This window comes from Gambusia affinis, linkage group LG19 (assembly GCF_019740435.1).
Source record: "Gambusia affinis linkage group LG19, SWU_Gaff_1.0, whole genome shotgun sequence".
Lineage (NCBI taxonomy): Eukaryota > Metazoa > Chordata > Actinopteri > Cyprinodontiformes > Poeciliidae > Gambusia > Gambusia affinis.
Genome location: NC_057886.1, coordinates 6,869,553 through 6,894,744, shown reverse-complemented (window position 1 = coordinate 6,894,744; position 25,192 = coordinate 6,869,553). Strand labels below are relative to the sequence as shown.

Here is a 25,192-nt window from a genome sequence, read left to right as displayed (position 1 = left end):
TTATACAAGTTAAATCAGCGAATCCAACACTTTTGGGTGCATTCACCATCTCCACCCAACTGGCACGCACCTCACAAGGAATCAAGCGCACCCGTCTCTTTCACTGCTCAAGCTCAGCAGCCAAAGCTATAGGTAACCTGGCACGCCTGCGCTTAGACACTGGCCTGGACCTGGACACGACTCACAACACTGACGCTTCCTCTACCTGCTGAGGAAACAGGTCTTTTTGGACTGCAAGGGGGAGGGGGGGTTATTCTTCTTCTTCCCTTTTTAATGGCGGTTGGCAAACAACTTTTAGGTGCATAACTGCCACCTTTCCAGATTGGAATATGGATCAGATGCTTTTACTACTAAAATCTTCCCAAAGCACCCGTTCTTCTTAAGAATCTAAAAATACTAAAAACTACATTCCCGGATGATCTCTGAAACCATTCCCTTATGTCTAATCTACCTTTATTTCCATCTAAATTTCTAATTAACTAGGGGGCGCTTCTAAAGACCCTCTTTGACTTTAGTGTTATCAGCCATCTTCTATGGTGCTTTCCATTAAAACAGCAGCTACTGCTTAAATAAGCTCATCAGGAAGGCCAGCTCTATGCTAAAATGCCCACACTACCCAATACAAGTGGTGGGAGACAGAAGGACTCTGGCTAAAGTAACATCACTATTGGACAACTCCCTCATCCCAAGGGTGCCAGCTCATCCTTTAAAAGTTTTAGATTTATATATCTCAAATTTAGGCCTTAAAATGGCTTGAGTTCATTTTGTCCAAATTGGCTGCGCTTTGTGAGGAAGGATGAACTTAAAAATGTGTTTTGTCCAGGTGTGTAAAGCTGGTAGAGACATGCTACAACGAACCTTGTAGTAGCAACACAGTAGGCATTCAGAATGGCTGAATTCAAATGCATGCCACACTTTTCAGATTTCTATTAGTGGAAAAAAAAGAAGAAAAAAGTTAATCATGTTTCAATTTCCTCCTTCCTAGTGAATTTATCTGTGTTGCTCTATTGTACAAAATCTATATAAAATGGATTAGAATTTTTTGGTATTTTCCAAATACCTTGGAAACCAAAACTTTTTCCTATTTCAATTCTCGAAATAGTTTGTCTAGTAATTTTTTAAGTCTTTATCACTTCTATCTATATATGTAATTATTGAGCTTACTCGGATGGAAAGACGAAATTTAGCAAAACATTACACGTTTGCTTTATCTTCCCTTTCCGATAGCCTTTCTGTATAAGTGAAAAGCTCAGCACGTCTTAAAGACTACATTTCCCAAAATTCAGCAGGAGGACGTAGGCGCCTCTTCATGTTTTGGCAGTTTCTCATCGATAAAGCTACACGGATATAGAGCCTATCAAGGAGACAGACCACCAGGATTTTTAGTGGTTATCCACGACAAAGCTACGGTATTCAACCTTTTTATTTTGTGGGATTTTCTTTATTAAAAAAAGACGGGTTTTACTCCTTATGCGACTGATTTGAAGCGCTGCTAGTGACTAAAGAAAAACCCTGACTTCTGTCAGCTAACTAGTTACCCTTCTAGCTAGTTAGCCAGGCATGCTAAAACACATCGAGTAAAGCGACTCCGAGTAGAGCGGAAAAGATTGACGATAAGTGGCCTGTTTGTTTTTAAAAAGCTACAGTCTCAATGTTTTTTGTGTCGTGGCTGTGTCGGAGCTGATGTCAGTGCGATTAACACAGCGTAGCTACTTGTAGTTACAACTACAGCAGCACTCTTAGTTCCTGCTTTTAGCCAGAAATATCTTAACTACACGTGAGATTTAGATTGATTTAAAGCATATTTGAGCGCGTGCTGGACCAGAACAGCCGCAGCCTCTGTCAAAGTTAACAGAAACGTACGGAAAGCGGTAACCAGGGTTAGGGTAAACAATCAACTTTAGGATTATCTGTCAGTGTTCATTTTAATAAGGGGGTTGGGATTGCTCTTGTTCAACTGCTAACATGTGATTTCCTGGTAATCCATGATTTGTTTACCTCTTAAATCTCAAAGTTTGACCATTGCAGAGCTGATTCCGCATCGCCTTCTGTATTCTTTGCGTGACGTATGCATGTTATGACAACAAATGATGCATTACAAATGAAACCAACTGGTGGATTTTAGGGGAATTCTTCCTGCATCTAACGATCCGGAGTGTGACTCATGTTGCTTACCGCTATATATCACAGTCACCGGACAGAAACTTGCATTACTGATAATCCAACTTTCACAGTGTGAAGAGAGAAAGATGACATTGGTTAACTTTCATGATGAAAGCTCTCTCTCTCTCTCTCTCTCTCTCTGTGTGTGTGTTTTTGTAGATGCTACTGACTGGGCAGTGACTGTCAGTGGGAGCTGGTTAGTGCTGCTTCACCATGGCTGATGGAAATGATGATGATGTCATCCACCTGGCCAGCTTCAACGTGCACCGGAGCCAAGGTGGGACTCACCACTGACATGCACTGCATCACGTTTTGTCATATTACAACAAGAAGAAGAAGAAAAAAAATAGTTGAATGCATGCTTTATGTGTTTCATGCTTTGGTCTGTGGACCTCAGTGATTAGACTCTTAGTTAGACGTATGTCTGGACTTTCACTAGGCCATTTTAGCAAATGAATCTCAAGGTTTCCCCCAGAAAACTTGCCAAGCCGGGTGGTTGGGTGTTAGAGCAGTCGTTCATCCAGCAGCTCGTCGTGTTTTTGAGTTAAAAAATGTTTAAAGTTGACAAGAAATTTGAAAATATCACTTGATAATTGTGTGTTACTGGAAGAGTAATACCTGTACACCAACTTTAAAGTCTTAAAAAAATGCAGACATTTTAAAAAGGCATAAATAAATAAGCGATCCCTGGAGGGGGGGGGGTTGCAACTGTATCTGCTGTTCTTTTGAGTAAAGGTAGTTGGTTACGAAGAAGTGAAAATGAAAGCAATAAATGGGCTTAATAAAAGACGCGTGCTGCTTATTTTAAGATCCTCATCTGTGAGAGAAAAGTACGGCCCTAAGCATGACGAGTCCAACACCGTATTTCACAGTGAGGACGGTGTGACGTCGGCAAGCTGATTTCTGCCACCTATATTTATTTTATTTTTGGAACATATTTGTGTGCTTGCAGACACAAATATGTTTTTTGTTTTTTTTGTTGGAGTAAAAAATCCTTTTCCAGATGGTAAAACAAATGTTAATATCCAGTTTTCTATTTTAAGAAACAATCCATCAAACCAACTGGCATAAAGATCTATATATTTACTGCAAGATTTTGACAGATTTGTGTGTTTATGTTCAGAAATGTGTGGCTGTGCATCACTTAATTCCCTTGTAACTGATCAATTATTCCTCAGATCTTTTGACAGCTATGATCAATAACGTGGATTATTGTCTTGTAGCGTTTAGCGTGCTTTGTTTGCTATTGATCCAGCTGTGTGTGTGTGTGTGTGTGTGTGTGTGTGTGTGTGTGTGTGTTGTGCAGGCTCTCGTGCGGGTCAAAAAGAGTTGATCACCATTTCCGACGACTCGGATGAAGAGCCAGTGACCTTTTTACCCGGCAGTCCGGTTTTAGTCCCAGACGATGGCGATGACGACGACGACGTCAGCATACTAGAGGTGACCGACATGTCGATCGGACGCTTTGTCTCACTTTTTCTTTGATTAATGTTCAAGGTTTTTTCTGCTTATGTAGCATTTTCCCATTGTTGTGTTTGTAATTCTCTTGCAGGTACCACCTCCGGCACGCAGGAACATAATCCGCCAAGCAGCCAAATGGAGCGGGATCTTACACAACCCGGGTCAAAGCAGTGAGATGGCCACCGCCGGGGACCCGGGCTCCGCTGCTTCTACCTCCAGAGACATCAGGACGGACCAGCCGGCCACACACACATCGACCGCTGTGCCCCCTGCCCCGACGTTGCCCGCACAGTTTCAGCCAAAGCACCACCCGTGCGCGCGGCACCGGGACAACACGCCGGCCCATCCCGCCGACACCCCGTCTACCTCTAAGCCGTCTGGGACAGCCACCGTTTTTCAGGTTCAGCCGAGCACGTCGGGACTCCTCCTGGGCCCCTCGGCGTGCGCACCGCGGCGTCAGAGACACGAAGCTGCAACAGTGGCGTGTTCCTCCGCCAAGCCTCAAGAGACGTTGAGTAAGAGTTGCCGAGCAGCAGCGGACGGTACTCAGGCCAGTACGTCGTCTGCGCACGCACGGACTCAGCCTCAGCCGCAGCCGCCCAGCATCCGGCCGTCGGCGCTCATAACCCAGCCTCAGCCGCAGCAGCGGCACAAGAACTTTCCGTCGCACAATCAGCCGCAGGGCAATCTGGTGCAGATCGAGCCGCAGCCCCTGGCCCAGGCCCCCGCCCAGACGCCTCAGGCCACGCCCGTCGTCCCGCCCGCGGTTCTAATTGCCGCTGCCCCAGAAAGATTAGGTTCTCCTGAGGCGGGCCACCGGATCATCCTGGGGAGCCAGGCGCCGGCGGAGGCCGTCCCGGATCCCCCGCCGCAGGCCGCCGTGGCGGCGGCATCCGCCCACGAAGTCCGGCCAGCCAACCCTCCGGTGCCCCACGACGGAGGAGGGGCTGCTGGAGGGGCTGATTTACCTGCTCTGGTCCCAACCCCAGAGCAGGTAAATCCAGCGCCGGCTCTGGTGGCCGTCCCGCCTGCACCTGAGGCCGTTCCCCAAATAGAGGACGCCAGACCCGGACCCTCGGCGCCGCAGGGCAGACCGGACCAGCAGCCTCACGTTAGAGCCCTCATCTCTGGAGTTGTGAGTATCTCACACCCTTTACTCCTCTACACCCAACAACCATTTAATACCACACAAGTGTTCATGTCCATTATGTAGCTTTTACTAAAAGATCATGTTTACAAATTTGTCACATTACGAAACAGAAAATGCGTAAGGAAAAATACATGTGAGAAAGTCGTGGAGTTAATTGTAATCACAATTATTATTTTTTTTCATCTTGCAAATAAATATCTTCCTGTTAAAATGGTCCAGTCAAAGTCCAAATCCTAAAGTCAATGGACAATCTGAGGTGAGGCTGGAACATAGAGGCTCTCCGTTCAAATTAGAATGGAAGGTAGCGACTTGCTTGAAGGGATATATGCTAAATTTCTCCATATTTGATGAAGAAATGCATGGCCACAGCATGACCCCACCGCCGCCGTGCTTTACAGTGTGTTCACCGTGACGTCATTGTTTCCTCACATTGTAGCTGGATTTATACTGAGATTAAATCGCACACAGCTGGACTCTATTTAATGATCAGGCAACATCTGAAGGCAAATTTTTCTTTTCTTTTCTTTTCTTTTTTTTTTTAGGGGATCAGAATAAATGGTAATAAATACCATGTTTAAGATTTTTCTTTTTCTTCCAGAAGTTGAACTTTTTCTTTCAAATCCACATTTCTGCACTGCTTTGACCAGGACCGTCGCATAACGTCTGTTTCTCCTCCAGCTGGATCTACTCCCAGACGTCCAGGAAGCGTATGTAGCAGAACTGATCCTGAGGAATAATGTGAAAGACTTGAATGTGTAAGAAGCATGTACTACAACGAACACATATTTATGAGAATTCGCCGCTACGTGTTTTTTTCTTTCTTTTTTTTTTTTCGCCCTGATGTGATTTAAATATTTTAAACTCTGCGTCGTTCTGGTCGCAGGATCTGCAACCTGCTGCTGGAGAATCCAGAGTATCCGAGGAGGAGGGAGGCGGCTGCAGCCACAGCCGCTCCCACCAGCATCCTGCTGGAGTCAGGAGACGCGCAGGCGGAGGTGGGTGCTGCTCTCTTAGTCCTCCCCTCCAGAAGGTTCCACTTCATGTGGGATTTCAGTCGCCGAACTCAAAAGTCAGAGCCTGCGTTCCAGAAAACCGATTGGTGGTCCGGTTCTGCTGGCCTCCTCCGATCGGAATAGCTCTGCACCCTGCATTGTCTTACAAAATGAATTGAAAAATTAAAATAAACTATAAAGAACATTCATGTTGTCTTAAAAAGAATATGAAAATAAATAATTAAGGTGCTGATGTCTTAAAAAGTAGTTATGAAAATAAACCAAGAAAAGAAAAATAAATTGTAAAGGTGACACTCTTAAAAAAATAAAATAAAAAAAATAAAAAAATAATAATAAAAAAAGTCAAGAAAAATAAGTAATAAAGAAGAGTACTGCTGTCTTTTAAAAAAAGTAAACAATACTTATTATTATGGTTATGGTTCCTTAAAAATAATACAATAAAATAAATTAAGAAATAAAATAATAATAAAAAAATGTACTGTTGTTTAGTCCAACGTGTGTAGAAGCTGTCACTGGTTACAGCACTCCCTCTGAATCCTACAATGTACAAACTAATTAGGTTTCATTTAGAAAATAAATAAGTTTTTCCAAAACCTTTGCTATTTAGAGTCATTTTCAGCACTTTCCAACACTTTCTGGCACTCCTGGTAAAGAAAAATAAATGTTCTCTTGCAGTACGATTTCGAAAAATCCAAACTTTACTTTAAGTACAGAGCGGGAAATGCACTTTAAAGGAAAAATCGCTCAGCCCACTTGTTTCCCGTGAGTTTGTTTGTGCGTCAGTTACTTATCTGAGAATAGAGGATGCGTGTTTTTTATTCTGCCAGGTAACTGAGGACCTGTTCGACTATGCCAAGCTGAGCATGGCGGGGCCCATGGTAATCATGCAGGCTGCCGACTTGCTGATGGCAGACTTCAGGATGCTCAGCTGTCAGGACATCAAATGGGCCCTCAACGCCCTGAAAGGACACTATGCAATCACACGCAAGGTACCGCTGCTGCTCTGTGACACCACGAATCTCAGACATGCGGTCGTCGTTCCTACCTCGCCTGTAGCCTGTCTCATCTCCATCACATGGGGTTTTTATTTCTTCTCAGGCCTTATGTGAAGCTCTGAAGAAGTGGCAGGAATCCGGTGACCCGTCCGGAAAGAGACGACGGAGCAGGACCTCGTCGGAGCGCTGCTACATCGACTTTCATTTTGAGCACGGTAAGGATAATCGTTTTTACTCCCCGCTCATCAGTTTGCAGGACAGCGTACATTCTTTCTTGCCGATAAATAAGTCTTAACACCAACTTAAAAAAGGGTCTCAGTTTGACGAGCATCTTGTTTGCACACCAGGTACTTACAGGTTGGACAGAAGGATGTATTTTTTGGAGAACGACCGGCGCTACTGCAGGACGTACAACAATCTGGAAGGTTCTGTCCAAAAGGAGCTGTCGTTCTATCAGCAGAAGACCAAGGAGTGGGCAGAGGTAGAGAAGCTTATTTTCTGCTTCATCACGGTTTGTTGGTTTGTCTTTTTCCCCCCAGATTTTATTTTTATCGCTCATGGTGTATTGCTGCTATAAAGACCATCAGTGACATGAAAGCCCTAAGTAAAGAGTCCATGATGGGGTTCCACAAGGTTCAGTTCTTGGCCCTTTTTTTTTTTTTACTTGAACTTCAGTTTATGGCACATATTTATGCAGCATTTCAGCTACAAAGCTGTAATAATAATAATAATAATAATCCATCTCTGTCTCCAGCACGAAGACTTCCTCCTTGCTCTGCAGGTCAACGAAGATGAATATAAGAAGGTACGAACCACATATTTTAGCTCGACTGATTTTATTTGCTACAACCTAGTGCTTCATTTGTCCCGTCAGTTCCTGGTTGCTTTACTGTGGTTGCTCTGTTTTGTGTGACAAAGATACTGCTGAGTTTAGTATGCGTGTGTTTGTTTCAGATACAGGACGCCACGTCTTAAACGTTCTGTTACTTTGAAACAGCGAAGTGAGAAAAAGACGACCTCGGGTTTTCAGAGTCACAAAGTTGAACAGGACACATTTTTATTACTTTTGTGCCTCTGTTTTAGGCTTCCCAGGTTTCCAAGAATAGCTTAAGAAACCCAATCAGAAGTTACGTTATAACCAAGCTGCGAATGTTCTTATTGTTCTCAAAGCTGATGAGGTACAGATAAATTCTTGGGTCATCCTGAAGCCACTTCTCGGGATGAGTGGGTTTTCTCATTTAAAAGCTAAACACCATTAAAAAAAAAAAAGTTCGCCGTTACCACAGGAGCACAGCTCAGTATCCAGCTTAACAGTGTTCAGCACCTGTTGGGGAAAAATACTTGGATAAAGTGTAAATTGGAAACAACATCCTATAATAGCTCCTATATCTATAACTCTGTCAAATTATGATTTTGTATCCTCTCTCATTTTATTCTTAAAAAATGAATTGAAAAGAAAGTTTGATCTCAAATATTTCGTCTTGTTTTCCTATCAGGATGCTGTCGAGCGCTGGAGCTTGACGACTTGTGTTGGTAAACGTGGGCTTGTTCTCTGCACAGGACGGCCAGCTGATCGAGTGCGGCTGCTGCTACGGGGAGTTTGCCTTTGAGAAGATGACGCAGTGCTCAGACGGACACCTGTTCTGCAAGGAGTGCTTGGTTAAATACGCCCAGGAGGCCGTGTTTGGCTCCGGCAAGGTGCAGTCTGGTTCCAGTAGAACATGACAACATCTCCACGACATTGAAGTCTCTCGCATTTTCTTATGTTGCAGTCAGAAATTTCAGGATATTTTTAAGATTTTGTGTGCCTTACCAAAACAAAAATGATGTGAACGTGACTGTGCTCCTTGTTAAAACTTTTGAAGTTTGTGTTCAGCTTCTGCAACAGTAGGAGTTTTAGGACCGCATTGAAGGATTTTGTTTTTAGTTACGAAAAAAAGTTGTGGGAATATGAGAGTTATAGCAAAGCGAGAATCAAGTCGCGGGAGGGCAGGACTAAAGTTGTTGTAGTAATAGATTGAAGTAGTAATTTTACATTGGCTCACCATGACCACACCACCCGTTGTGTAGAAACATGGTGGTGACAGAATCATGCTGTGGGGAATTTAATCAGCTGTTGGTTGGAACTAAAAAAAACAGGGGAATCCTGGAAACAACACTTTGTAGATGTACTGCAAAGAAAAATGTGCAAAAGTGATAGACTTCCTCCAAAGTATTGGAAGAGGTTGAATACAAATGCATGCCACACTTTTCAGATTTTTCTTGAGGGAAAAACATGAAATCTAGTTTTTCTTTGTTATTGCACTTCAACTTTTATGTTTTTTTTTTTTTTTTTTTGAAGTTCAAAAGCTGTAGAAACTTGTAGTCGCCACGGTAACAGTTTACTTTCTCCATCAAATGCATGTGGAGAGCTACGGGACCCGGGAGATTAATCGCAGCTTCGTAACAGCTGGAAGGTGTCGCTCATCGTGACAACAGTAGTGTGTTTTTTTTGTGTGTGTGTGTGTTTTAGTCGGAGCTGAGCTGCATGGAGGACGGCTGCCCCTGCTCCTACCCCATGTGCGAGCTGCAGAAGGTCCTCCCCGACAACATCCTGTGCAAATACAACGAGAGGCAGGCGGAGGAGGCTGTGGCGGCCACCTGCGCCGACGAGTTAGTGAGGTGAGGCGCGGCGCAACGCGGCCGGACCCCGAAGAAGGAACTGCAACAAATGTGTCCGTCTTCTCACTTCCTGACCCGTCTCTCTCTGTTCTTCTCGGCTCTCGCAGGTGTCCGTTTTGTAACTTCCCGGCCTTGTTGGACAAAGACATGTCTCTGTTTAGCTGTCCGAACCCGCGCTGCCGCAAGGTCAGTCCACCCGCCTTTACCTCTGCAGACCTCTCTTTTAAACCTCTTATGACAATCAAAGTCCAGACTCTGATTCCAGCCGTCATGAATTACACCGCATAAATCTCGATCCACTCAAAGTGAGAGTGACTGCTGGAGGGGAGAAACGGTTCCCCTTTCTTCCTCTGGTTTTTTTTTTTTTTATCACTGCGTCTCCTCCTTCTATCTCAGGAATGCAAGAAGTGTGTGTGTGTGTGTGTGTGTGTGTGTGTGTGGCTTTTTGTCCAGTGAGGTTATCACAGGAATTCCAGTGTGAAATGATTTAGTGTTTGTGAGAAAGAAAGTGATAAAAACTCACAAATATGCCGCCAGTTGTCATTCTTGCGACATAATCACAGCCCTGGTGTTTTGCTCTCGGTTAGTCCTTGGCTTCCTGCTGGTGGGAATGTCCCACAGTTACATCTCCTCCACAAACTCTTTATCTCTGCTATTGAGTAAGAGAACATCGTTTGCGTCTGTCCTGAACGTGTGTATTTTTTACCTGCTGGCCTTATGCTAAAAGGGCAAGGCCTTTAATAACTACTTACTTTGTTTTTGTTTTGAAAAATAATTGTTAGTTACGCAAGTTGTTTTTTTTTTGCTCATACCACTTGAACATTTTCACGTTTTGACAGTCCACCTGTGTGTGATTTAGTCTCTGTTCAGTGAAGGCCTCAGAGGTTTGTCAGAGAACAAACTGAACATTTTTTATTTATTTCTTTCTTCTTCTTTTTTTAGGGCCGAAACAATTAATTGTGATTAATCGATTATTAATATAATCCTCACATATTTTGGCAATCAATTAATCATCAAGCAACTCAAAAAAGGTGTTTCTTTTTCTCCTTTCTCAGAGCAGTAATTGAGCCAAAACTACAACAAATATAAACATTTTTCATTTAAGATAAAAAAAGACTTTTATTCATGTAAATGTGTTTTATCCAGAACACCTCAAGTGGAATTGCTTCAGCTTCACCTGGTTTCAATTCGGTAAAGAAACAAAATCTGCTGTTAAGTACCTTTTACTGTCCAGTTATTAATTGATTAATGCAAAAAAAAAAGAATCAGTTAATCTTTAAATGATCAAGAGTGGACTATAAGGAGCTCTATGTTTTACATTTTAGGGATGAATATATTACATTTTTTTAAAAAAAGGAATTGTTTGTTCATTTGCACATTTTAATGTATTTCTGATATCATATTTTTATCCAATTGTTTGATATTTGATAGTTGCAGCTCTGCCGTCTTCTTTGGACTAGCTTGGATTAAAACTTAATCTTATGTTAGGATGAACTGGAGCTTAACCCAGTGGAGAGTCTGGGGTGAAATGTTGCCGTTTACAGTCTGACTGAGTTGGAGCTACAGAGGAAAAAAAAAAAGAACAGACTCAGATTCTAATCCAGACACGTTAATTTGGTTGTAAAAAGGCCTGCAGACCTCTGGTATGACGGGTTGTTTCCACGGGAACGTCCCCAGGGGATCCGAGGTGAAACCGAAATTATCCTAGTTCTTAGTTTCCCTTTTGCTTTTTTCCCACCTTGAACGCTTCTGACATTTAGTTGCAGCTGCGTATGTATGTAGAACAATCAGGTGATCCGTGTCGGAAGAAGTGATCTGCGGCGTTTACCGTGATCGGCCTCTAGGTGGAGCCAGAGGATCACTGATTCTCCGGCACAAGTTGGGTTTCCTGCCCCGCTTGCTCACTCCTGACCCAGAGCAGAAAAAGTTCGGCAGACCTCTTCTTCTTTGGTTCTGATTCATCGCTAATTAGCATGCCTTAACAGCTGGGACGGGCTCAGAGAGAACCGCATGCTCTGTCCGTTTCAGGCTTTGTTTTTGTTTTTTTGTTCCTTCTTGGCAGCAAGCTCTGACCTGGTAAAACGGACTTCTTCTGTGTTGTGTGTAAAAACATGAGGGTGTGTTTTGTTGTTTGCTTCACACACACATAAACACCTGGAGTCACTTAAACAGATGCAGTAGCCGTTGGTCCGTCGTTATGTAACTAACACGGTTCTGGTAAGCCCCGCCCATCCAGCCGCCCCCCCATTGGCCTGCTCTCCTTCTCTGGTTTCTTACTGGTTGGAGAAGCTGCTAACATCGTTTTGAAATGCTGTTTTGGCCCACATTCTCTTGTGTGTGTGTGTGTGTGTATGTGTGTGTGTGTGTGTGTGTGTGTGTGTATGTATGTGTGTGTTAATGGGATCCACATGTGTCTGGGCCTTTTTATTTACTGTCAGTTCCACACATAAACATGTGTGGAACTTTGCAGAATCTCTACTTTTAGCTCTTGAACTTTTTTATGCATAATTTACACTTAGCTGGGTGCATAATTGTCACACTGAATCATTTCATCCCATGATAAATTAAAAGGAGCTCAATAATTTCCATTTGCCTGATATGTTATTTTCCTCTTTCCTCTCGCTCTTTCAGTCAAAAACAGGATAACAAAAGTCTTCGTATCTCATCTGTCCGCTTTTATTGAAGGACTATTTTGTTTACAGAGACTAAATTCATGTTATTTGTTTCTGTTTAGCAGACATTTAAAATGATGCCGCTAAATATTTGTTAGATATTAAAGTTTGGGAGTGTTTTCTTGATTTTTATTTTTCTCGAAGCAACAATATAATCGTTTATCGCGATAATGTCTGGGGCAATTTATCGTCCGTCATCACAATAATTGTGAAGCAGAGGCCGATTTGCAGGTCAGAATAACTCCTTAAGTGTGTTTAACGAGGTGTGAATGCTTTAATAAAGCACTTTGACGCTCGTTGCTTCTCGTTCAGTCTCCAACGCCGCTGCCTCCGTCTTGTCGTGTTTTCTTAATTTCCTTCCTTCCTTTCCAATTAAACGCTCACCTCTGCACAGCCTCACTGACCCTGTCTCAGTCAGGAGCGCCGCAGACGGCCTGCACTGCCTTATAAGGGCTGCTGCAGCAGCATGGGAGGGGAGAAAAGATATGAATGAAACCAGGCGTAGGGAGGGGCAGAGCTGAGGGAGAGGAGAGGCGAGTCGGAGCAGTAAAAGAAGGCGAGGCTTGTTAAAAGTGCAGGGCTCCTTGTTGTTGTTGGGGGGTTTTTCTAAGTGAATGTGTGTTTTACCTCTGGCACACCTTTAGTCTCATACAGATGAAGCGCTCCAGGGCGGACGAAGCCACGCCCCTTTAAGGTCGGACCTTGACGTTGTTATTTTTAGCCGCGCTATAAGAGCTCGGGTGTCTTCCTGCTTTTTAGTCGCATGCTTTCATTCTCTCGTGTTGCTCTTCTTCTCGCTCTCTGCAAACCCACTAGGGGGCGATCTTTCTCTACTCCATCTCTCTCTCTTTTTTCTTCCTCCCCTCCTTTAGCTCTTCTGCCCCTCTTTGTTTGATCCAAGTTTTTTTTCGCTCTCCTCTTCTCTCTGCTGCAGACCAGTTCCTGTTTCCTCCATCGTTTTTTTGGGGGGGGTTTTTTCTGTCTTTATCGTCTCTCTCCTTCTGCAAACTCCAACAATGATCCAGTTCCTCACCCTTTGGCTGAACCTGCACGCCGCACAGCCGCGTCAGGGAAAATACCGTTAGCGCAAATAAGAAGCTGATTTTTGCAGACGTTCGTGCTCTCAGACGGTGATTAAAGGATGCAGAACTTAGGCGTAAAGGTCGCCGCGCCGCATCAGCTGTTGTTCACCGCGCTCTTCAATATTAGATGAGCGACTCAAATATTTATGGCAGCACCACTTAGCTAAGGGTTAGCAAGGCGAGGGGAACCATCCGAGGCGTGCACGTGTCTCCGGCGCCCCGGCGAGACAAAGCAGGCCGGAGGATGGAGTTCGTTCTTGTTCCTAGGCAACCGAGCATCCTGCAGCCGCAGACAGATGTTTGCGGCAATAAAGAGAAGAAAGAAAAAAAGCTGCACCTACATGTCTGCAAATGGGGTGTGTGCTGCAGTGGCCACGGCAGCAGCATACAGAGCAGATGATAAAGGGTGGGGGTGTTGCTCTTAGTGCAGTGCGCCTCTGGTCTGGCGTGGATTTGGAAGATGTCAGAGAAGATGGATGGCATGTGGTGTGGAACTGCAGGTTTTAGCAACAGTTACCAAGGTGACGGTGTGGAAGGAGAAAAAATAAATAAATACAGATTTCTATTTGGCCTGAAAATTGCACGGTGGGATTTCTTTTCAGCTGCAAGCTCAGCAAACATGTTGAAAAAATTTGGTAAACTTTTTGGCCCGCATGAAAACCAGCTGTCAAAGTTAAACACGGCAGTGGCAGCGTCATCCTGATGGGGGGGCGCTTGTCCTCAGCAGGGGTACGGATACAGCTGGACAATAAATCGATGACAATATCTGTTGATATCAATAGATAAATATATCTAGATGTAGAATATTCAACAATCCCATCCTCTGCCTACATTCTGGGAGAAGTAGGCAGAGGAAAGGCAAACTCTCAGGGCTAGCTAAGCACGGTTAGTGGCATAGACTAACTCACTCGCTCTTTGGTTACCTAGCAACAACATGTTGAGTAACCAATCAGTAATTATCGATATCAACTCATATTGACTATAAGAATATATCGTTTAGCAATATAAGCCGAGTTCAGCCTCCAGCAGGACAACAGCCACGAAGACGCCACTAGGGCTACAATGAATCGAAGCATTTTGGCCCAGTCAAAGTCCAGACCTAAATCTTCTTGAAAAGTGATGTTCAGAGGTTCTCTCTGTCCAGTCTGACTCTCTTCAGATGTTTTCACAGAGTGAAATCTCCTGACTTGCTGCATTAGTCGCAGCATCTGATTGTGACCCCACTAGTCGTTGCCGTGACGATGGCTACTCTTCCTGCATTGCACAGCATTACAAAAAACAGCAAAAAGAAACTCATTACAAAAGCAGTTACACACACTCAGTATAACATTAGTAGCTCGACATATTATTTCATAAGTGTCAAATTTAAACACGTTTTAATAAAATCTCTGCCGTTTGATGTAATTAAAACCAGATGAAGGACGGGACTTCCATCCCCTCGTTCCTCTAAATGTGGCAGATTTTCAACCGGTCTTCCTGTTTGTATGCTGGAGGAGTAAAACGACCTGTTAAAGCCTTGCGTTAAATATGTGTCAAGTGTGGCAAACATCTGGGATCTTGGATACAATGTTTCCAAAAATGAAAAGCTTAAAATGGCAAAATCAGCCTTAATTTTAACCCAACGCTCTGTGGATGCTGAGAATATTTATGCGGAACAAATCAGTGCAAGACGCCCGATTTTGGACGTCTTGTCATTTGGTTAGATGTTCTTCTCTCTCTGATTTCTCACCATTCACGTCTAATTTAGCTTTTTGTCGCCGTTTGTTTTTCCTTTAGGAGAGCTGCAGGAAGTGTCATGTCCAGTGGAAGCAGCATGTGGGGAAAACCTGCGAGCAGGTTCTGGAGAGAGACGAGATCCGCATGAGAGTTCTGTTGTAAGTTCCCTCAGACGTCTGCTTATCGTAGCCATTCAGTTAAGAGAACCTGCATTCGTCAACGTTTGACTCGATGGAAACCAAACGCCTCTGATGCAAACGTTTACTCGTCTAGATGTTTTGATTTTTCCACCCATTTTGACACTTTGTGCGCATTTGGATTCGAGTCCCTGCTCGTTTTCCCGTCTGCCATCCCTCTCTGGCAGGAGAGGATGCTGGGTAAACAGTATCAGTTTCCCGGACGACGCTCCGGGAAGCAGCCATGTCGGCGGGCCAGCTGCTTCCTTTCGACCCAGCAGGCGAGGAGGCGCCACTTCCTGTTTTCGGAGCAGCTTTACTTCCTGGTGCTGAAAGACACAGGAAGAGATCTGGGAGATGAATCAGTCGTCCTGTTGTTGTAACGGGACGAAACCAGGCGGCTCCGTACTTTTGCACTTTCCCACAAGAGTGGAAGTCTTAAAAAGTCTGCAACTTCATGAATCTAAAATCAAGGCCTTAGAATGTCTTAAATTAATTTTTTGTCCTTGATTTACCTTCATATAGTCCATGTAGAAAAGTCTTGGAAACCTTTCTGTCAGGAAAAAGTTTGAGTCGCACTTAGGCGTCTTCATTACGTTCTGTAAGCAGTTGAGGCTACCGCTAACTAGCTGCTAATAAACTCTTGGTGGCTAGCCAGCTAGCTAGATTTTTTTGCGTCCATGATTGTAAGTGTACCACCAGTTGTCCAAACAACGTTGGACTTTGCCATTGGCTCACTTCTGTTGCCAACTTTTACGATGCTGCAAAGCTTCTGGACAACCAACGTTTGTCACTGCTGTATTAAATATGCAACTATCTTTTGTAAACATTCGTTGTGATTCAGGTCCTGAATTTCATTCAGAATGGACTTAAAAAGAGTCTTAAATTTGAGTACATGTATAAATAGGGCCTAATGCCTTAAATTTATTAGAAAATATGCAAGTCGGCCTTAAATATGTTTATTACAGATCTTAAATTTTGTTGCAGCGAAACTATTCAACCTCCCACCTTCTTTGTAGTTTTTCTGTCAGACAAGAATTTGAGTCGCACACAAACGTCTTTCTTACGTTTTGTGACTCGAGGTGGCTCATGCTAACTAGCTGCTAATAAAGCTTTGCTAGCCAGTGTAAATTATAGCCAGTTGACTGAACAATGTTCATCCCATCCACTGGCTCGCTTTCATTGTTAATGCTATGTGCGTTTTAGGCAAAATAAATGTAAAACATGTGATTTTCTTTTCTAGGTCTTGTGTTGTGATCCAGGTCTTAAATGTCATTCATAAACGTCTTAAAAAGTCTTCAATTTAAAACGCTTCTTCATTATTGTGAAGTGAAAACCACGAGTGGTTGCAGACTGTATGTTGAAACGACCTTCCTGATCTCGTGTGTCGCCGTGTAAACCGTCACCATGTCGCCGTTTTGACCGCAGCGAGGAGCGGATGACGGCGGCGCGGGTCAGGAAGTGTGTGAAGTGCGGGACGGGCCTGGTGAAGTCGGAGGGCTGCAACCGGATGTCGTGCCGCTGCGGCAGCTTCATGTGCTACCTGTGCCGGGAGCCCATCACGGGCTACAACCACTTCTGCCAGCACGCGCGCTCCCCCGGCGCCCCCTGCAGGCACTGTCGCAAATGCTCGCTGTGGACCGACCCCACGGTGAGTCTGAACACTCACTGTTTTATTTGTTGTTAACCTGGTGTCCATCTCCTCGCCACCCACAGTGCACCTTGGCTGCAGCTTCTCTGGCAACCAGAAGCATCATTTAGCTCCCAGCCGGCCAATGAGCTGGCACAGAGCTCACCATGGCAACGAAGCCAAACGACAGGATTAAAAATTGGGCCTGTAAAGATACACAGGAGGGAGGCGGCTGACCTCTTACCTTCACCAAACCCAAGCCAGATGATCTCTGAAAACAAAAAGTAGATTGAAAATTATTAGTTTTTGCAGACTTTTATTGATATATATATATATATATATATATATATATATATATATATATATATATATATGTATATATATATATATATATATATATATATATATATATATATATATATATATATATATATATATATATATATATTATTATTATTTGTTTTGTTTTTTTCCGTCCATTTGTTGGAAGCTCTGGAATTTGCTTTTGACATTTTTCAGGTTTAAATTGTTACAGAAAAAAAGAAAAAGATAATCAATAAGAAAAAGATCTTAACATTTTTTTTGCAAATTTTTTTATCCACTTTTTTAGATATTTATTTCAACCTTTTCTTTTTATTATTTACTTATGATTTATCCAATGCATTTGCTTGTTTTGTTTTTAGCCCTCTGTGGCGCTTTGACAGCATCCTTTACCTTTAATCGGCCAAATTACAGCCTGATTTTAACGTCTCCTTGACGATGTTTAAGTTTTTAAACGTTTTTAAAGGTTTGTAAGATGCGAGAGCCACAGATATTTCCTGCTGTTTTTTTTTCTTTTTCTTTTTTTGGACTCGAACTTCTTTCTATCAGAGTTTCAGGCTGGAGCTGCTCCTCTGGGTCTGGTTAAAATGCCGGAGCTCTGGAACTGTTGTGAAACTTAACGGCTCACAACAGTGAGCACAAACAGAAACAGATCGCTCAAACAAGCTTCAGTTTGCGCGAACTGTCTTCAGTGTTGCGTAACCCAGCCCGTTTATGGCTAATCTCTTTAGTTGCAGCTGAAGTAAATTAGCTGAAGCAGCTCTTTAATGCTCCTCCACGTCGGCTGCCGTTTAAATGGTGTCGTCTCACAAATTGTCGAGATGTGCGCAGAGAGAGAGAGACCGACTGACATTCTAGCAGCTTCGATCGGAAACCTTTTTTATTTGTGTTGTTTTTTTTGTTGTTTTTTTTTTTTTTGCTGAAAATCTAGAAATTTGAGTCCAGGCGTCGGCGTTGTTACGTTGGCATGGCGACGTGTAGGAACTCCCGACCGCACGCTCTTGTGTTGGCCGAATGTCGTGATTGTTCTTGTTTTTCTGTTTTCGCGAGGTCGTCAGGGTGGAACCTGGCGGCTGCTGAAGCGGGTCTGACGTGAAGCTCTTTCTCTTTTGTCTCCGCAGCAAGATGACGAGCGAATCATCCAGGAGATCCAGAAGGAGGGCGAAGCCGAGCTGAGCAAGAAGTGCGCAGGTCAGTCAGCACGACGGGATCTCTGCCGCTTCTCTCGACTTCGCATCTCTGTTTTCTGAGGTCCGGACTCCCAGGATGTTTTAAATCCGACGTCTGAATGAATTAGGATTTCACTAAAAAGTCCATTTATGTTAGTAAGTTGAAAAAGTGAAACTCATCGTTAAATTTGTTATGCTACAAAAAAAACAAAAAAAAACAAAAGGACCAGCGCTAAAGAAGCTGGTAGACCTTATTCAGATGTACTGATAGAAAGTTGAGAGGAAGGAAAAAGCTTGACAAGTGCACAAGCAACAGTGATCACGTTGGGTTGAGAGAAAATGTAAAAGTAGTTTTCTGTCCATCTGTCATAAATCTCTTCATCTGTTTGTTCATCCAGCCATCGCTCCTTATGAATCTCTTATTTTCTTCTTCTTCTGTCAGATAATTCAGGGAAGAGGGTCGGCCCGCCTCCTGAGGCCATCAAAGACTCTAAACGGCCCCGTGTGGGTCCGCCCCCGGAGAACCTTCCCCAGCCCAACGCCCCGCCCGCGGCCCCCCACGGCCCCCAGGCGGTACAGGCCCCCCTGTTTGTCCCCCCTCGTGCCCACTACCATGCGCCGGCGCCGCAGGGCCGGATCTACCACCCCATCATCATCCCGCGGTTGCCCCCGGCGCCCTACGTGCCCCCGCTGCAGCACGTGCCCCCCCTGAACAATAACAACAACAACAACCAGCACAACCACAACCCGCCCTTCAACATGGACCTGCCCATGCACTACGGACCCCCGCCACACTACTACAGACGCTACTGAGAGCGCGGTGAGTTGCCGCCGCGTCCCGACCGCCACGTCTCAGCCAGACTTCCTGTCCGCATAACAAACACTGAGATCAGAACTGCATTAAAGACCCGGCTCTGCTCCCTTTTTAATTTGCCTTCTGCTGACTTCTATTATTCAAGAGGATGTTCCCATTTTACTTTTACGTTTTAGTTTTCTCTCTCTCTCTCTTTACAGAACCGAACCGGCGGACCGCTGAGGCGATTTCTGTCCGGTTTCTACAGATATTTTTGAATAATAAAAAAAAGTGAAAAACAACAACAACAAAAAAATACATTGAAGTTTAGCATTGCCTTCTGTATTTTTGTCTAACAGGTGTGAATTTTCTAACAATAAAGTTTTCTTCACGATGCCTCAGAATTCCTCCTCTGGCCGAGAAAATAAAAATTAAAACAAACAAAAAAACGGGCTGAGTCACGAGAACCAGGGGGGGGGGCATTCTCCTCCAATCGCAGGATCCGCATCGGCGCTGGCGTCGCGACGTTTCTCAGAGAGTCGAGTTTAGCCAAGTGTGTCTGTGAGTGTGACGGATCCATCATGGCGGCCGCCGCTGCTGCTGCTGACACAAAGGACGGTGAACCTCCGCTGCAGCCCTGGGCTCCAAATGCTGTTAGTCACGGGTTGCATGGGAAAAAGGAGGAGGAGGCTCTTTTTCTTTTCTTTTCTTTTTTTTTTTTTGCTGCTGTTTGGGTTAAATCCAGAATTGGATTTTAATGAGATTATTCATCTTTAAGCAGCAGCCAAGTGAAAGTGGCTCCAGCGATCTGCGCTGCGTTTAGAGCAGACGCCAAAAGAGCGCAGGGAGGGGCCCAGGAGAAATGCTGCACCGCTTATGATTTCTACCCTTAAGTCATACGGTAACCTCGTGGCCCCGACCTTTAACCCTGGGAACATCCATGCAGATCACCATCCGGCGACATATGAACGTCTCCGCCTGTTTGGAAGAAAACCCTAAACCAGCTTTTCTCCAGTAACTAAACTCATTTTCTATTTGGGGGAGTTTATTTAATTTTTTTTGCTAAATTTAAGCTTGAAGGGGGGGAAAAAAGTTATAAAAATTAAATCAAAAGATGTGCCTCGTCTTATCAATTCCCCACAGCACGATGCTGCCACCATTATGTTTCTATAGACGTGGTGCGTTCATGGTTTCATGCGTGGTAGTTTTCTGCCTTGCGCAGCGTTTTGCATTTGATTTGATTGCATTGATTTCACTGACGCAGGATAAAATGTTAGCTTTAATTTGATTCCCTCAAGTGCGACTCGCTCATGTCGCAACTAAAGGAAATCATGAATGAAAAGGAGCAGAAAGAAGATTAAATTTCAGTCGTTTAAAACGCACAAACATCAAAATCATTTTCAATTCATCTCGTTTCATTCACCATCCTGAGTCTGAATTATTTTAAAAGTTATGTTCGTTTTTTCATTCCAATTCCTCCGTTCTGTTTTCGTTCTTTTTTTTTTAAAGCCCCTGATTATGCTGCGGGGTTTCCCAGATGAGGCTCATGGATTAGGTTACGGTTGAAGAGAATTAAAGAGATTTATCAGCTAATAACTTTGTTCATGTAGACAACAAAGGGCCTTCTCGGCTGATGCGATTAGGCAGAAATAAAGGACAATTCCACCAATTCCAGCCGTCACTCATTCACACCCACTGCTCTGAAGACTAAAAACATGGAGAACGGAGTGGGATGGTCCAAAGCCTTTTCTTTTTTGTCCAGCTTTTGAGCATCGACAGAGGATCAATCTCTAATTTATATATAATTATTTATAATTTATAGCATAAATTAGATTTATGCTATATACAGATTAGCTGTCTATGATAGACCATATTTTAGGTGGATTCTGTCCAGTTTAGTGGGTCACTAAATCTGTGAGTGCAAATAGTCTGAACAAGCACGGGGCGCCGGTGGAGGGAAAACCTCTCCGACGTGGCGGCGACTCGGTTTGAGCGGCCATCTTCCCCGATCGGCTGGAGGGTGAGAAGGCGAGGACGAGCAGAAAAAACTTGAGTCACATGATAAACGGTCTTAATAAAACACATAGTCATAATGAAGAGGCAACAGTTTTGAGTTAATTTGTTTTATGGATTGAAAATATAAAAGTCACTTTAATCTCTGATGCATGTGTCACTTTTACAATTCAAAATTGCACATTTCTCCGTTCTGTTAGCACCATTTTATGCTAGGCTCTCTGTTTGGCAGACAAAAGATATGCATGATCATTGTAAAAAAACATATGTAAGTTTTACTAGTTCTTATGCATTTATTCCCCAGATGCTAATAGAGAAACTTCTGCTTGGACCAAAACTCTGCTGCTCGTCCCTGGACTCGTCTCCATCTCCGCCTCGGTGTGTTCCTCAGGGTCGCGTGCTTAGTCCTTTGCTATTCTTCCTGTTGAAGACTCACCAGTGGGAAACCTGATCGTCAAATGTGCAAATGGCGCCACACTCTTATGCCTTTATGTCGACTTTATAATTTAGTCAAACTCACACTTCCTAAAAGAATCTCGACATTAAAATAATAAACGTTCTCAATTTGTTGTCGACTCCCAGGAGCAGGATACTTTTAGATTCTATATTTATCTCTCGAAACCTTACTGATATTATATAAATTATAGTAAAGTGCACCAAAAGATGTTTGTTTCTGTGTCACCAGCAGCTGACCTTTAGTTCAGTCTCTCGTTCACCAAATCCAGCCTTCACAATGAAATGTATAAGTCGAGCTTCCAGTACAGTAGCCTTCATCCTCTGTTTTGAAAGAGCACTTTGAAAAACAAACAGGCTTTTCATCGAACACTGGCTCCGGATCTGGAGCGCTCAATGGGTCTTCGATTGCCCAGATTAGAGCTTTTGTTCTGGGTGAAAACGCGAACCAGACCCGACCCGCATATCTTCTGCGACACCTGAGACGGACAAAGCAGCTCAGCGCCGGAAACTTCCTGCTATTCAGGTCCGCGACCGCAGCAGCGATCTGCGTTCACGAGCAAACGAGCCGAGACCTTCGACTCCTGAAGGTAGATCAGGGGTGTCCAAACATTTTTGCCACGTGGGTCAAAAAACGTCAAAAAGAGATTGAGGGCCACAAAATTTTGATTAAAACAAAACATTACATAACTCTGCACAAACATAAACACAACATTGACTTAAAATGCAGAGGTGTGATTTCTGTAGAAACTGAAGTTCTAAATAATTCTAAAGTCTCAGGCTGTTGAATAACATCTATATATGAAGATCTGCAAACAGTATCCTAAAATGTTGATGTTATTTTTCTCGTGCGATTTTTTTTTTTTTTTTTTTTTTTTTGTCGCTGCTTTTTTTTTTTAGCAGAGTTTACTAAATGGGGGCTCCAGTTACTGGATGGAGTTTGCTTACTATGATGTTGAATAAAAAATGGAAAACGTGGTTGATAAAAGATGAGTATTTTTTTATTTTTTATTTTTATCCTTAGTAGGGGAAAAAAAAAATCTGGTTAGTTTAGATTTTTTTTTTTTTTTTTTTAACTGCATTGACTTCCAAAACCTTGAGGAGAAAAAACAAATTTGTTCCAATTTTTTATTTTATTTTATTTTATTTTTTTGCATCACATTTATTGGACCACACAAAATTCACCTCAGGTGCCCCAAACGGCCCTTGTGCCGCATTTTGGACTCCTCTCATGTAGATGAACATATGAGTGTGTGTGTGTGTGTGCGTGTGTGTGTGTGTGTGTGTGTGTGTGTGTGTGTGTGTGTGTATGAAAGCTTCCTCCTCGGGGACCGCTGGTGTCTGCCAGTGTTTCCCCCCGGCGGTCCCGGCCGGCTCTGTTTGTTTCTGCTATTGTTTGTGTGTCTCTTTAAATGAGGGGATGTAAATTTAATGAGCGGAGCTTTTACAGCTGTGAGCGCACAGAGCAGCTGCTCACGCCTGCCCAGCTGCTGCCCCATCTCCCTCTGATTAATAGGTGTGTTTGCCACGATAAAATGCCTTTCTGACGTGGAAATGCGGCCTAAAATATGAACTAAATAGCAGCTTATAAAAAATATGGAAATGATCACATTCCGTTTCCATATTTTCTTATTAGAAACCACGGAGCAGCTGGGCTTGCACCAAGATAAGACTGCATTTCGTCGATTTGCACTCACAGACACGCCGCACTTCTCAGTTTTTCATCTGTAAAAAAAAATTAATAAAAGAATGTTTTGAACGTCATTTTCTCACTTTGAGTTTATTTTTCACATTAAATTCCAATGAAATATATTTATTTTTGTGGTTTATGTGACAAAACATAGAAAACTTCAAGGGGTGTGAATACTTTTGCGACCCTCTGTGTACACAACCACTAATACAATAAATTACTCTTGCTCCCAAGAAGCGAAATCGCATTTATTCAAACTTTTCGCGCCGCTGCAGAAAGTCTTTGATTTGCATTAGTGAGTCATCCTGATTTTCATCTCCCACATCCCCTAAAGAGATTAGCGCCTGACCCACTGACCCGGAGCCGGACCTGCGACTGTCTGACTGGGGAAACGTGTGGAGGCAGAGTCGATTAGATCGCGGAGCCACGTGGTCGATATGATGAAAGGCAGACGCCCCCCCTCTCTTCTTCTTCTTCTTCTTCTTCTTGATACGAGTATGGAGATCGAGGCGCCCCTTATCTCGGGCGCCCGCTCGCAGCTGCCGTCTCCATGGCAACACTGAAGCCGGACGGGCTGCAGAGGAGATGGCGGCCATTCTGCCTTCAGCCTTCCTGGTGTGAGCTAGTCGGCGTTTTAGCCGCAGCCACTCCTGGGAAATGGATCATATTTTCAGTGACTCATCTTAGGAGCTGAAAAAAAAAATATATATATATATACATATATATCTAAAAAAAGTGGAGGCCGGGACGAAGGATGGAGGGAGCGAGGACTGATGGGAGATTAGAGGAGGAGTTGGCACGTGTTTGTTGTCGGTCCTCTGGGATCTGGGAAACAGATTGGGGAGAAATGCTCTGGAGGCTCCATCACGACGTTACCACCCGGATCTTTAAGAGGGACGCACTGCCCAAACACCCCCACCCCCACCACACACACACACACAGACACACACACACACACACACTGCTCCAGAATAAATGTTTCAACACAAAGGCTCTATTCAGGAGACAAGGAGGGAAAAAAAGTGTGTGGCTCTCCCACACAAATGTGAGCGAGTGGGACAACACATGGAGCCGCTGCGGTCAGAACCTGGAGGGAGGCCAGTATGGAGCTAAATCATGGTCATAAAGTTTGTTCAAAAGTGAAGAAAAAAACAAACAAACATTGAATCAGGAATAAAAACAATCCTCTATTTTCTGTTTCAAAATAATTTTTCAGATTTTATTTTTAAAAAACCCAAAAAACTTTATGAACCCAATTTAGCTCCATAAGCAGACCTTTATAGCTGGGATTACACAGAAGGAAAAGGTTGGCAATTGCACAGGTATACGGGTTAAATGTTGAGATCAGAGACATTTTAATGGACGCCTCGACTCTCACAAACACTGTGATGTTTGGTTGTGGCATCATCCATGAATAATTTGTCTGATTTCTGCATCAGTCTGTGTTTCTGGTGGAAAAAAAGGTGGGTCGTTTGGACAAATCAAAAATAGTATGTTTAGGATGTTTTGAAGGTTAAAAAGACTTTTTGTCTTCTGCCGTTTCCTCAGCTGAAAACTTAATCTGGTTTGATAATTTAAAATTAAATTAAAAGACAGCTGGGCTTTCTCCTTTTATTCAGAGACATTTATTGTGAAAAATGCAACTTGGTTTAGATTCCACACTTTGATTTCTAACCAATAAACCGACCAACACAACAAAGTGCATGAATCAAGTAGAGGTAACACAGTTTCCATCTGCCAGTGGAACGTGCAATTTTATTAATATTAAGGAACTATTAACTTAAAACAAGCTCAGTTTTTGCTAAAAAGCTAAGTGTAAGCTAGTTTTATTTCAAATGTACCAAAACATTTGCAGTGATTGAGCAAAAACCAAAATTAGACCAAAAATACTTTGTAAGATTTTGTGTTTTTGCAGTGTGGAAATGGCTTTCAAGCCACATTATTTATTTTTCATAAAATCTGAAACCTAAAAACAAAAGCAAAATATTAGCTTAATTTATTTATTTTTTTTAAACAAAATTTTGTTTCAGTCTT

General features: G+C 43.3%; 1 protein-coding gene across 2 annotated transcripts; it reads left to right on the top strand.

Moving 5' to 3' along the window:
• Positions 1-1,272: 1,272 nt before the first annotated feature.
• rnf216 (ring finger protein 216) lies at positions 1,273-19,398 on the top strand. Of its 2 annotated transcripts, XM_044100702.1 has the most exons (18): positions 1,273-1,409; positions 2,323-2,440; positions 3,470-3,603; positions 3,716-4,759; positions 5,453-5,529; positions 5,658-5,769; positions 6,615-6,776; positions 6,886-6,997; positions 7,130-7,263; positions 7,537-7,587; positions 8,343-8,480; positions 9,295-9,443; positions 9,551-9,629; positions 14,974-15,071; positions 16,518-16,740; positions 18,162-18,231; positions 18,652-19,029; positions 19,224-19,398. In XM_044100702.1, the coding sequence occupies exons 2-17, from the start codon at positions 2,377-2,379 to the stop codon at positions 19,020-19,022; spliced, it is 3,018 nt and encodes a 1,005-aa protein (XP_043956637.1). In that variant the 5' UTR covers positions 1,273-1,409; positions 2,323-2,376; the 3' UTR covers positions 19,023-19,029; positions 19,224-19,398. The 2 variants fall into 2 exon arrangements, with proteins under 2 accessions (XP_043956637.1, XP_043956636.1); XM_044100701.1 differs by having other exon boundaries at positions 18,652-19,398.
• The last annotated feature ends 5,794 nt before the right edge of the window (positions 19,399-25,192 follow it).